At 37.8% G+C, this 14761-nt stretch overlaps 1 protein-coding gene across 1 annotated transcript in view; it reads left to right on the top strand.

The window, feature by feature from the left end:
* The window catches only part of SLC6A2 (solute carrier family 6 member 2), a 63019-nt gene extending 49574 nt beyond the window's left edge, over window positions 1-13445 (top strand). The window contains exons 11-14 of the mRNA XM_027666253.1: window positions 4211-4311; window positions 6334-6501; window positions 8934-9005; window positions 10500-13445. Of these exons, the coding sequence (XP_027522054.1) occupies window positions 4211-4311; window positions 6334-6501; window positions 8934-9005; window positions 10500-10523 (365 nt within the window). The 3' untranslated portion in view covers window positions 10524-13445. The remainder of the gene's footprint in view (window positions 1-4210; window positions 4312-6333; window positions 6502-8933; window positions 9006-10499) is intronic.
* Window positions 13446-14761: the final 1316 nt, after the last annotated feature.

Genomic DNA, 14761 nt, shown 5'->3' with positions numbered 1-14761 from the left:
GGGACAAGCTTTGAAACTCTGCACAGAGCCAAAGAAAATTGTCCTGTGAAAAAGATTGTGATGGGATGGAGAAGTTACTACTTCTGACAGTATTTAACAACTCTTGATATTGCTGATGACTTGCAGTAGCAGGTTTATTCCTGGTACTTTCCAAGCAAGTAGATTAACCCAAAGACAGAATCAGCTGTTCCCCCTTTTCTTCTTACCTTGAAGTCTGTATGGAACTTGCTGCCCTCATTCCCAGCAAGATTGTTCTTCCCCTGAAAGTCATCTTCATTTCTATTCAGACATAGTGTTTATAATTAATGTATGATTCAGAAGGTTCTTAGACATCATGATTCTCACTGCCACTTGCCTCCCTCAGTCACTTATTTATCCATCCATTTTGCCTCACCATGTTCTTCTAATCAAACAAGCTTTATCTTGCAGCTAAAAATTGTTGAAGAGTGAATTAGGTGAAAGAATGGCATTAATGTATAAAACTGTTCTATCTACTAAAGAAAGAGTTTCTAGCTTTAATGTACTAATTGTGTCATCCAACATCAGCATGGAGCTAGCAGCACATGTGCTGTTGTCTCTCAGAATAGTAGAGGCACTGTATTTCACAGACAACTGTCTTTAATCCCCATAAAAGAGCTGAATGCAGAGGGGTGTTCATAGCTTAGCTTGGAAGCAGAGGCTTCTTCTGTTAGGAAGGGCAAATTATTTTCTGCTACTGTTAAAACAGGATTTACTGCACTTTGCAATAGCTAAGCTTTGTATGTGGTTCACAAACTAAGCCAAGGTTAGTCAAATTTTATTTTACACCCTCTGTCCTTTATCATTCTTTCCTTTCTTCCTCTTGCCTCCCTGTGATGAGGAAAATATCTATTCATTTTTCTTAGGCACTGACAGATGTTTTTACTGACACAGCATGACCTGTTGCTTTATAAAGAACTTATTACAGCCCCAAGTGCTATTTAAACTGATTAAATCTGGCATGATCTTGTCCACCTCTTCTTTCTGATAGACCCCAGTTGCCTTAATGACCCAGCTGAATATTAAGCCAGCCTGAAGGCAAGCATTGACATTTTGGCACAGACTAAAAACATGGAAATTTAGTTAAAATTTTACCTCTGACCACTTACTATCAAGTTTCTCCTTGCAAAGGCCAACTGAAAATGTAAGAGAAGGAAGAACTAACTTGTTCTACTATGCAAATGTACTTTGGTAACAAGCTCGCAGACATAACTAATTTTCCTCATGTGCAACCCTGATACTATTTCTCTGATGAATATCCTAACAAAAAAGAAAAAAAAAAAAAGAGCCAGACACCTCTCCCACTGGCACAAAAATGCTCTTTGGTTTCAGTTGCAGGAAAATCTCTACTCAATCAGACATTACTGTGAACACCCACACCACCCTGAACAACAAGAACAAGCTCAGTATGAGCTCTCAATGATATTCATCCTTATCTGCAATCTCATTGTTTTCAATTACTTAAATGATTTAAAAGAAAAAAAACTCCTCAGACTGAATTTTCAAACCAAAAGGTGAATTTATTTTTTTAAAAAAAATCATAACACCAAAACCCAGAAAAAACCCAACCAACAAACAAACCAACCACCCCAGCCAAAGGTCAGCTGTTTGATTTTGCAGAAAGGAAAGAACTTAACCAAGCACTGGCTGCTGATACTCACCTTTGCTCACAGATTTATTGGTGTGGATGTGTGGCTGGCATGAGAGAGTATCAATGTGCTCATTTCCACAGAATGAAAATACAGATGGGGTAAACCAACTTAGAAAGCTTACTGTGCTGCCATGGGGGGATATTGTTCGCTACAGTTCTGCTTGCTTTTGCATCAGCAAGGTTTGCTTTTACGCTAGCACATTCTTTGGGAATGGCACTGCTATGGCTCACTTCCTTCCTGCCACCAGACCAGGTAAATCATATGTATAGCATTAAAGGCAGTATTACTAATTTTTACTTTCCAAATTAAAAAAAAAAAATAAAAATCATTCCAAACACATAAGAGAATACTATATATGACATAGCTAAACAAGACAGGAGGGGAAAACAACCCCTACAAAGATTGCTTGCAGAGATCCAAACAATTGTTGGAGCTACACCCTAATTCTTGGAAACATGCCCACAAATTATTTCAGCTACAGCCACGAAGCAGTTTCACCTCATGGCCAGGACCTACTCAAAGGCTTCTGTGCAAGTGAGTGGTTCTGAAGCCACTGGCTGAGCCTGTACAGCAGAATAACTTACCCAGTTCTAGCTGGCAGCAGGTGCAGGACTTAATGGTAACATGTAGGCTTTCATTCTATCTGAACTCTGATCTCTGCATCAGGTAAAAGATTGTTCCAGTGTGAGGAGGGTAACTTGCTTTTATAGCCATAGAAGTCCACTTTTCATTCTCTTCCTAATCTGTTGGGTTTTTGTATGTTGATTTAATTCCCTTGATAACACAATATTATGTACAAATTTTCTGTGCCATTTAATAGACCATGACATAACAGAATGGTGACAATTCTCAGGCAGCTGCAGTGTTTATTAGTTCAGAAATTACACTGAAAGTCTCTTTGGGTTCAGTGTGTTTAACCAGGACCTCCCAATAAATTTCAAGTATCTTTTACTTAGTTTTCCCTGGAAAAGCAAGGAGATTATTTCCATATTCCCCACCATGTCTCCAGCAAGTAATCTGGACTTTTATTTGTGGTCATGCCAGTTTCTTCCTGTAACTAAACATCACCCACAGTTTTTGTTTATCACAAAATAACCTGAGTAAATGCTTCCAAGAAGTGTAAAAAACCAAGCCCTACAGGTACCATCATCTATAGCTATAACTATGCTCTGCTTTACTGATTCTTAGAACAGTTATTTGAAGACCTGTAGTACTGAAAAACCCTGGTGTTGGACAGTGCAGTCTGAGAGCATGACCTCCCTGTCCCCCATTTTCAGCAGAAATCAAACACCAAGCACTGTTTGAGCTCTACCTGCATCTATCTGGAAACACATGAATAAATTTTTTTGAGATATCTAGTCCTTGTCTTTGACCTTCTACACAATGATAAATTTCAGTCAGTATTCATAGCAGTTGAAATTCAGTCACTTTAAAGTTCACAAAAAGGCACTGCAAATAGAATCAGATTAAATTTAAAGAGCATTTGCAGATCTTCTTGGCTACTTCTCTTCACCTGTACGTAATATTTGGGCTGGAAAATCAAAGAGACATTTACCCTCAGATGTCCAGACCCTGTAAATATTTTGCATCCTTGTTGCATGTAAAGGATTAACTCAAGCTGTCCCAGTTATTTACATTAAATAAATTGTACTGAACTAATCCATATGAAGAGAAACAATCATTATGGAAAATTATACATCTCTCTAATAAACAAATACTCATGGCAAAAAGCTGCATTTCTACTGTTTACCTAATGGGGTTCAGGAGTGAAAGTAAACTTCTTGAACACATAAAGTATAATAAATTATAAACAAGTAGTCTGACATGACAGAATGCACTAGAGAGGTCTCTGTGAGCCAGCATCTCTGAGGTGTAAAGTCAGAGATTGTTTTGTTCTTAAAGAAAACAGAGAAGGATACTTTATTCCCCATTTTATATCAGTGATAATCATCCCGTTCTAAAATGATATCATTTTGTATATAATTACACTGAACAGAAGAAATGTTGCCCTAGTTCCTTGGAAAAGTGATAAAATATGAAACTCTATTTGTAATAGATATAATGAAAATTCTGTGATATTCAGTGAAACACCAAAAGGTCAGTATGCCATTAAGTGGAACATCTCCTTTGATAAATTAAGAATCATATGGATTTACTTCATTATCAGTAAGCAGTTTGTGTGAGTGAGGGTCTAGATTTTCCTTCAGTGTACTCATAATAGCATGGAGTAATTAGATTACAATAGCCCACAACTATTTAAAAAAATTTGTCCCATTTGCAACTTAAATTCTAGATATTTGTCAAATGCCTCTTTTCAATGGTAATGCTGTCTGCAACAGGCCTGAAGTGCCTTTAAAGGCATTTAAGTCTTGGACACAGTGATGTCAGAGACTCATCTAGTCACTGAAAGGAGATCAATTTCATATATCTTCTAATTTGGAAGTCATTCGTGTCTGCTTACTGAAAAAGAATATGTTTTGGGTACGCCAGCATCTCATCAGTTTAGATTTACGTCAGTCCCATGTTCACATCCATTCTAGGTGTGGACAGATTCAGTGAAGATATCCAACAAATGATGGGCTTCAAACCAGGCCTCTACTGGAGATTGTGCTGGAAATTTGTTAGCCCTGCTTTTTTATTGGTAAGTGTTGAGAAATATTTCATCATGGAAAGAATACTAGTGTTTTGCTTCCCAGAATATACAACAGATACCAAGAGCAGGATACCCATTGCTGTGCCAGATGTTGTCGGGAGAAACAGAAGACACTCCAATTTAATTCTTTTCTCTCTTCAGTTGCATTGGTTATATTTTGTATAATACATTTCAGTTATGAAAGAGAAGCTAATTGTGGCTATGGTCTTCTTCTGCGCCTTCATTTTAATGTGATTTTAAGGAAGTAGCTTTTCTTAGGTAACACAGAACACTTATGCAGACACCACCCTGTCCCCCCCAGTACCTACACATATTAAACACAAACCATTCTACTGGGTAAATAAACTAGCCAGGGATAAGAGATTGTGTTAGTAAGAATGTATTTTTCATTGGAGAATCCTAAGATCCCCAAATTGTGGAATGACTCCTTAGAAAAACTAATATGTGACTGCACCCAGTAATTAGCTCTGTGAAACACTGAAGAGACATATTAAATATACCTTGTGAGCTATCTGTTGTGAATCACAAATTCTTCATTTCATTTGGGAAAAAAAAAAAATCCTAAAGTGTCAATTTGTTTGCTTTGTGTAAAGGTTAGATTCAACACTAAACTACAGTTTTATATTGGAATCTTTTCCTATGTATATTTTTAAATAAACGGTCAGGATAATAACATGGAAATTTGACCTCAATATGATTTTGGGAAACTATTAATTGCATTAAAGCTGTGTATTCTTAAAGCAGTACTGGTACTGAAAACATACACTGGGTAGGTTTTTATGCCAGGTCCACCTTTTTTAAAATATTAAAGCTTATGACCCCAATTCATCCGTAAGCACCTACCCAGCATGTATTAATTATCCTTTTAAAGACAGCTGTACAAAGAAACTTGTATGGAACTATATCCTGCAGCACTTCAAGAAGGCTGACTCAAGCAGAAAGGAAAAATGCTGCAGCAAGCATCCTTGGGTTTTGCACACAAGGATACACTTAAAAATTTGAATTTTATAAAGAGAGAGGTGAAGCAATTTATCTAGAGAATGCTGGAATGTCTGTCAGCCTAACCTTCAGGTAGCTTAAGACTTCTTGGTGAAATGGCCTAAATACCTTCCTAGCCAAGCCTATAAAGGTACTGCATTATCTGCAGTAGATAATGCATCTTTCAGCCATCACAAGGTACACTTGTTTTTCTCCACCTGTAAGTGCTCAAAGCTCTTTCCCCATACTGTCTGCAGCTATGTACATAAGCCCAAGAAAAATTTCTAAAAGGAATTAGTATTTTTCTAACCAGATTTCACACTATCAGCTCCCTTTAACCCACACCATTGGTCTCCTTGTGCAGTCTTTGAAACCCTAGGCTCAAAGTACTCTAATTTGAAATTGCATATATGGAGCAGAATGTATAGACCCAGAGAACCAAATCAAGGTACTCTGCATGTTACATATGGATTTAGCAGGAGGGAAGTAGGATGGCACCCCACTCTTTCCTTCTTGCACCTAGCACTGGACAGGATAGCACAGGAATTAAAAAACAACTTTGTTTTCCAGGCCTTGAGGCTGCTTGGCCTTTCCTCAGTAAATGTATCACCCTGGAATTTACATTATGCCTCTCATTGAAAAATAGGTACAAAGCTTCTAAATGAAGCCCAATGTCCCTGGGAAACAAAGAAGGGGAAAACAGTACATCCTGCAGAGAATTTTCTTGACCACAGAATCCCCGTTTTATGTCTGTAACACTAGTTTAAATGAGGCAGTAGCAGACAATCAGCTGATCTCCCCATCAAAACTTCAAATAATCTGTGTCTAGAGTAACTGAAGTGAGCTTTTAACACTAGTAAATGCATCAAGAACTTAAGCAGTAAGAGGCACGAAGTAAATAGGCTGAAGGTAAATAGTAGGGCTGGTTTGAAACATACCTTAGTGTGACTGCCTAATAGAACACATGGAATCAGTTTTCCAGTAACTTTCTTCATCTTAAAACTATGGCCTGTGTTATTGTTTCTCCCCCAGTTTGTCGTGATAGTCAGCATAATAAATTTCAAACCTCTGACCTACGACGACTACACCTTCCCTCTCTGGGCCAACCGCATTGGCTGGGGAATAGCATTATCTTCCATGGTACTTGTGCCTGCCTATATCATCTATAAATTTATGAATGTGCGTGGGACCTTTAAAGAAGTAAGTGGAGCACTAATCAAATGTCATGAAACGTTGCTGTGAAATGAAATGGCTGGATCTGAGTTGGCAGTTTATTTCTCTTACTCCCGAAACTTATTACTTATGAGTGACCTTTTGAATCTGTCCATCAGACAGATCAGAGTTTTGGGGTAGGATTACTGCGTGCTGGCTGAGCTTCTAGATAGAAATTGGCTTTCCAGACAGCACCGTTATAAGTTTGAAAAACTATTTTTGATGCCTGTAATTAATCCAGTTGATGAGATTAAATTTTGCTTATTAGCAAAAAATGTACAAATTATGCTATCATCATATTCAGCTCTGAGGTATGGTCCTCACACAGTTCTACCTGAACAGAGTTCAGTCCAAGGTGTGCTTTATCACTCTGTACTGGAATGTAAACTGTTATATGTACAAAGTTAATTTAGACTTCTCCTATTTTAGCACTGTAAGAATCTCTAAGCATATATCCACAGGCTGGGAGGGTGGGATGTGCCCGGGAGGTAGCTCTGTGTTCAGGTTGGCCATTTTTCAGTTAATGAGCATCCAGCACAACCAGAAGAAATGCCTTACTGGGTTGCAGCAACAGATCCATTTAGCCCAGTATTCTCTCTTTAACAGCAACCACGTTGTGTTTTACTCTCTTTGGCAAATATTTATCCTTATCATCTGTTTTACTGGAATTATTTCAACATTGTGGATATCAGAAAACTTGAAGAAACTTAATATTCAGTATAGACCAAGGTGCTGAAATAGATCTGGAAATCAAGAAAATTCTGATATAGCACCACTTATGTTCTCATCCAGCCTGTTACTTCTTAACTACTTCAGTAGAAGAGCCAGGGTACCAGACACAAGCATCTTGCACTACATAAACCCACTTCAAGCATAATGTGCCTACTCTGTGTACTGAATAAAGCAGAAATAGAGGGGAAAAAATTTGTGACCATCTTATTCTATTGATTTGCCTAGCAGCAAGAGGATTAACATAGAAAACCTAAATAGTGTCCTTTTAATTTCATTTATATGCTTATGTGTAATATTAATGTATTAATTCTATTGAAAAGAACCTCTTTCTATAGGAAAAATGCATCCATATTTCCTTACAGTTCACTCCCCTGTACTTTTCTTCATCTGTTCAAAAGGCACATTTTTACCATCATAATTATTTTACATCACTGTGATAGTAAATTACCTACAGTCTTAAATGGTGCTCAGAAGACTCCTCACTCAATTTTTTTCCCCATCACGTCATAATTTTATAACCTAATCTAGACTCCCTGATTTACACCTAATTGCATTGCTTTCCTTTCCAACAGCTGGAGTTACACAGCGGTGTAGCAAGATACTGACACTCAGGCAAATCACTGAACCATCACCATACAGATAATTAAGCATAAAATAGGATCTCAGCCTTTACATAGATAGGTCACAACCCCCTCACATTGACCTGGCAGACCCAAAGGATCAAAGGTCTTATTTCTGAAACATTACAGTCACCTTATTGAATGTTCACCCTCAGAAAGGCAGCCCAAAGTGGGAACCCTTTTTCAGCTGCCCTGTTTTCATCACCTCTACCATCTCAATGCTGCACACAATTTCTGGATCTCATTTCCAGCAATTCTATAAGCCCTTTGTTTTGTTCCATTCTGGGGGGTTTACTAACTCATTTTCTAGAAGCATCTAAGTCTCAAAGAAAGATTTGTACTGACCCATCAGGTTTTTCCCTGATTGCTCAAGTTTACTGGTATGGGGATGCAGAAGGCTTTGGCCAAAACCATTCTGTCATTCATTTTGTGTTGTTTGGGTTTGTCTATTACTGTAAACAGCAATCTCCAGTTTTCCCATAAGAATTGCAGCAAAAGTCTAGTATATCATAGCCAAGTAACTATCAAAAGATATGATGCCCTAAATTGTGGCACTTAAAAGTATGGGGAAAGGTATGCTCTTATTCTAGTGGGAACTCCCTGAGTTGTTTGAAAGTTCCTGATAAACCAAGTACTACATATGATCTCAAAGGGCACAGCATGGGGTAGACAAGGGAGTGAGCTGGGAAAAAGCCAGTACCTCCTTCCTCTCCCACTCTGGGACTGGTCAACCCTGTTACAGCACCAACAGGAAAGCGTGAATTTAGGAGATGTAAGACCTGTGATACCAACTTGTTCCTGATGTTCTTTTCCATATGCACTTGCTAAATATTTGGACTTAGTATTTGCATAAACTTTCTACTGTTGTTTCTTATATTAAAGGCTAACACCCAAGGGCTTATAATAAGCTCACTCTCTCAGTGACTAAGGTAAAGGCACAGGATGCAGTGATATTAAAGATTTAAGTTACCATTTTAAATAAAGTTCATGCTACTTCACCACTATAGATTGAGGATTACATACATAATCCCACTTCATATGGCTGACTTTTTCCTTTTCTTCCTTTAGAGACTAGCTTACTGCATCACACCTGAAAATGAGCACCAACTCGTGGCCCAAGGAAATGTCAGGCAATTTAAGGTTTGTACTCCTTTCACATGCCTCCTCTCCCCATACCAACCCTTTCCTGTCTTTAGCAACAACTGCAGGTTTGCACCAATGTCCTCATAGTGACTGCCTTTGCAGGTCTGTATTCTTACAGTCTACTAGTCTGTAGTACTGATGCTCAGTATCACACGCATCATTTTGGGTTGTATTTGAATACACAGAGATCTCTCAAAGAGACAAACATATTTCCAGACTATCATATGCATTTGAACAGGTCATGGCCTCTCACTCAGTTACTGCACAGCAATCTGAAGTCATGTTTCCAAAACTGCAGTTACATCCCACAGCACGTGGTAAACACAGAAACAAGTATCCAGTGTCAGAGCTTACATGTAATGACCATGATGAAAAAATGTGCTAGGTTATGTGGAACAGGCTTTCCCCACAGGCCCACAGCTGACTGAAAACACTGCTGGGGACTTCTTAAACCGTGAAAAATACGCTATAGGTTTCCAAATACTGCTTTCCTTTTAGCAAATAAAATGAGCTTATTGAAATAAACTCTTTTTTGTAGAAGATGAAAAGGATGCAAATATGAAGCTTGTTACACTTATCAGCATTCATGCTGGACCACTTTCTGTCTTCAAAGTTGAAAGCAACTAGAATTATGCACACCTCTGCAAAACGTGACCCAGATTTTATAGTGGTGGTTTGTATGTTGATATTGAAAAAATAAATCTGCCTTTTGCTTATTCTGAAAAATACTGTTTGAAGTATAATTTTAAAGGAAATAATCCAAGTGTGGATTTATGGGATGCAGAATGAAAGCAGGAAGAAAAGGCTTCCTGTTCCATGACCACAATTTATTTGATGTGGCCAAGAATATGTAATAGCACAGCACCTCTTCCTGCCTTCTCCTTCTCCTGTTTCTGCCAGATGATTTACAGTTCCAGCTGTACGTAACTCATTTTTTCCAGAGGTAGATGTTCCTGTGTCAAAGGGCTATAAACAGCCTTTCCTACACAGCACTGGTCATCTGAACCCAAATCTATAATGGCAAAGAGGAAGCAAATCAATTTCACATAAATTTGAAAAGGTTGCCCTCAGAAGTAAACTCCTAATTATACCTCAAACCATGCCAAACACAAGGGCATTTTAATTTGGTGCCATCTTCAATTAACGGCTAAGAATGGGTTTGCTAGTGCTAAAGCATAGCTAATGTTTTGTTCACAATGTTTAAGTTTGTAAACAAAACATTGCCTACCATAACTGAAACAAACATTTTATTCCCATACATGTTCAGCAGTTCCAAATTCTAAAACTGAGCTGAGAGCTGACTAAGCAGCTTTTATATTCAGCATATTTTTCACTGCAAAGCGGAATGCACAGAAATGTAGTTACATAATGGATACCCTATCCTTTATTTTGAAACCTCTTTGTAACTCTAGATTTGTCAACCAATGCATCTCTCACTATCATCATCTGAGTCAAGAAAGTTATTTAACCACTATTTCTGTTTCTTTACAGCTCCAACACTGGCTAACAATATGACAACCAACAGGTCAAGGAAAAAGCCCACGTGTTAAGCTAAACTGAAAATACAGAAAAGTCAAGTTCAAAGCTCCCTCGATTATGCTTGGCCCAGGCTGGCTCAGAGCTTATCTACTGACTCTTTGAGGGAAGACATCTGCTCTCTGTTGTCAATGCCTCCCTTCTATTACTTGGCTTCAAATGATCTTTAAAGACTCCATTTAATTTTTCTTGCATCCTTTGGTGCCATGAAATCCCTACATGACCAAAACTTGTGAGTTTTGCTATTGGCAGAAGTGGAGGGGGGGGAGCAGAGGAAAAAAAAAAAAAAAGCAATCAGCATAAGTTAAATGCTTTTTTTATTGTGAAGAAGTGAATTAAACTTTTCTGACAGTAATAATTACTTCAGATACTCATGCCACAACCTATTGTAAACAAACACCACCTGAACATTCTTAGGCCTAAGGAAAGAGTACATCTCAATTATGAGGAAAAGGAACTTTATGTACTCCTATCATTAGCTTTCTTGCCATACTATCCTTTGGGATAGGAGTTTGCATCCTACTGAAGTGAAGACTCAGTGCTTCATTTTCAGTGGTTTGTTATTAGTTTCTACTCTCGGTGAAGAACCTCGTCCTTGCTGTGTATGTCCATGCCATTTTCTGCCCAGTTTAATTCCACAAGCTGAAGAGTAGCAGGAACAGAATTGCTGTTACAGCTACTAGTACAGAACACAGCTTAATACCACACTGTACTTCATGAAAAATATATTCCTTTCTATCATATGAAATGGCTTTACCATATGATCCATACTCCGCAGACTTTTCCAGCTAAGTATGAAAGTTACATCTAAATAGACAGACTTTCATCTTTTTATATATTTTGATCCAAATAAAGAATGTAAAATATATAGAGATAATAATTTTTAGAACTATATAATTACCCAGTGGCACAAAAATACCAGACTCTGGCTTTATTCTCCTGCTGTGAACATGCTATTATTATAATTTAACCTGAATTCACCTACCAAATAATAGTAAGATGGCGTTGAATAATTTAAAAGGATATTTTAGGCACACTCAGCTCTCTAATCCTATTCCAGCTCTTCTTTCTAGTAGTATTATGCAAAGTAGAAGATACAGAACAAACTCTGCATTTGGGTGCTGTTCTTATTCTGTGGTCACTTGTCACTGTTGTACCTTTCCAGTGATCACTGCATTCGGTAGCTCTGAGTTATTTCTTGTAATTATTTACCACTAGATCTACAGTAATTTTCAGAGGCCGTAGCTTCTCAGCTGGATCCAACCCAGCATTTACCTCTGGACATTACCTCTGAATTTTTTTGTCTCTGTACATTCAATTCAGCTTGTCTTTGAAATGTATGTAGTGCTTCCTCTTTTTAAAGAGATATTTTAAAAGGATGGGCCTTTTTTTATTTATAAAACATTTTTATTGAGTTTTTTCTTTTTTAAAATAGATCAGTTTAAAAGTCCCAAGTGATTTTGGCTTTTTCTGTCTAATATTGATTTCTGTTCAAATAATGAAAGGGAAATTTCTCTCCTTATTCATCCTTTTCCTCCAACATGTTCAATACTCAGAACATATCAAATGCTGTCCTTTTCTTAAAGAGTCTCCATGACAAATAGTAATTTTATTTAAACAGGGTTTTAAATTCAAAGAATATTTTCTTCTAATTATAAAGAAAGTCATATTTGCTGGCCCAGCTGCTGGCCAAAGGCTACTTAAACCCTGTTATTAAATATATTTCAATAATTAAGGAATTCCAAATGTTACGGTTCTAGGGCTGTAAGTACACAGCAGGCTAAACAGTGAAAATATGTTGAGGGCTTCAAAAAAAGTCATCCCACCAATTTCACAGTTAATCCCATTTTTATTGTTTGCTGAACTACATGAGAATCTTTTCATTGTTATAAATTTACTTTTCAACAATACAGCTGCTTCAGTCACTGGCTTGGCATGGCTCAAAAGCTTCTTAGCAGAGATGTGATTTCTAAGTTTTGGAACTCTTGAGGGCTGCTTAACCTGGAGCTTTAATAGTCTGTCACATCACACATTGCTTGCTTCGTTCGTGATTGGAAATGCTGAAAACCTGCATTAACGTTCACTTGTGACACACCCAATCACCCCCATCCATCCAGCAAAACCCACGTAGGAAAAGGTACATTTCATCACCACTCTGCTCTGAAATAGGAGCAAAGCTCTCCTAGCATGGGAGGGAAGTCAGCCTTACCCAGCATGTTCGGGTTTGATTGTATTTTTAATACCAACTCCCAAGGCAATTAGCTACTACATTATTTTTATTTCTGTTACTGTGTAACTTCTTAGGTTTAGTGTAGTATTTATAGCTCAGGACTCCATTGCACTATTGCCACCTTGTTCTGAAGTTTTGTTGATAAAGAACTTGCAATCTATACAGAACACAGAAGTCATATCAGACAAAGCAGGAATCTTACTGCCACAATTAGCCTGAATGAAAAAGACAATACACAGGGCATGACTGCATACTTAGACTTTAAGTTCAGGATGTTGCCCAAGGAAAGTCTCCCCCAAAATAATGCAACTTTTATCCCAGAGAAAAAAGAACAATGTCTTCAGCTCTCCACTGAATAAGATGATGAACTACCTCATGCCTCTTGGATGATAAATGATGCCAATAGACACAGACTATCATCCATTCAAATGACAAATACTTTTGTGAAGTATTTCCTTTACTCCACTCAATGATATGGTACAGACAGTCCAAAAAGAAGCCATAGCACTGGCCCCCACCTCCTCTTAGGGACCTGCTTTGAGCTCCCAAATACATTGTCAATAGGAAAATATCAAATGCCACTAAAGTTATTCATCTCCCTTCAGTTCACATGTCTGTAGTTTAAAAAAAAAAAAAAACAAAACCAAAAAACACACCACCCAGTCAGGTTCTTATCATCCATGTGGTTTAACTACAAGTCTTCCTGTAACTGTGTCTTGAATTTTCGGCCCAGCAGCTCACTCTTTCTCCCTCAGCTGTACTTATGACAGGGACAGACCCACTCTGGGGAATGGTGCTCTCCCAGATATCCCTGTGGGATGGCAAGTGAGTGCTGGTTGAGTATGCAGCCTGCTTCCAGAAGAAGAAAATGTTTGGTACAAACTTATTCAAGACACAACATCATCTGCTTGTTAATTGTGTTTGTTGTTTTGGTAACAAGCCAGTGGGAAAAATTCAGTGAAGCAATTAAATAGCTCATTTGGCAGTTCTAGAAAATATTTCCTTAAAAGCCTTTTCTTAATCTGATAAAGGAAGCAGCTGTCATACATTAGCATCTCTCTTCTGACCTTTCTTTCGACCAGTGAAAAAGACCTGCCTGTGATCCACAGTGTTCCACCAACCCACAGAAACTTAGTTAGGACCAAGGAAAGAGATCCTCCATTGTTTCTTTGTACCCCTCCCTGCTCTCATTCAGCAAGACAATTCTTCTCATCCTTGGTACTGTTCCAAAGCTACATTACTAAAGCTCCACAGTTTTAGATTTCTGGAAGAAACAGCGAGTCTTTCATGTACAATAGTTCAAAAAGCACTAGTGCTATTTAGTGTCTGGCCTCTGCTGGACACATCTTTTTTGTCAGTCCTTCTCGTTGTTCCATCACGTCCTGAGAGACACACCCTGGCAACACTTGAAAGACATCTTACCATGGTGAGGGATAATGCAGGATATCCAGGATCAAACGCGATATTTTAAATATAGAATGTAGAAGTACTTGGGTGTTACTATTGTGTGTGTTCCCTGACTGCACGTGCAATGTGTGTCGTATGTCATTTTCCCAGAGGAAATTTCCTATACTTGGTCATTTCTTCTCAGCAAAAGACCATTTGAGTGTTATTATTTAAAAAGGTCAAACCCAAACATTTTGTATATACATCCAACTTTTTATGCTATTGTTTTGACATGAATTAAGTTTATTTTGTGCCATTAGGTTGTAGAAGGCCACATCAAAAGTTCTTTTGCTGTTAATGTCTCTTTTGCAGTTCTTCCAATTCATACAGCATTAAATAGCAGATACTTGTTTTTAGGGGAGTAGATAGCTTTCATTCATATCCTAGGCTGCTTCATTAAGTTCCATGAGGCATTGGCAAATGCTTAAGAATTTCTTTCCGAAGAACCAAATTAAAACCATAGATCAGCAATTTCAAAAGAGATGAGACCTAAAGATGTTTTATTTGCAGTGTCCTGTAAAACATTTTAAAATGAATCTGA

Source organism: Corapipo altera, unplaced genomic scaffold (genome assembly GCF_003945725.1).
Source record: "Corapipo altera isolate COAL_440 unplaced genomic scaffold, ASM394572v1 99, whole genome shotgun sequence".
Lineage (NCBI taxonomy): Eukaryota > Metazoa > Chordata > Aves > Passeriformes > Pipridae > Corapipo > Corapipo altera.
Note: the sequence above shows the minus strand (reverse complement) of the source record. Positions and strands in the feature narration are given on the sequence as shown.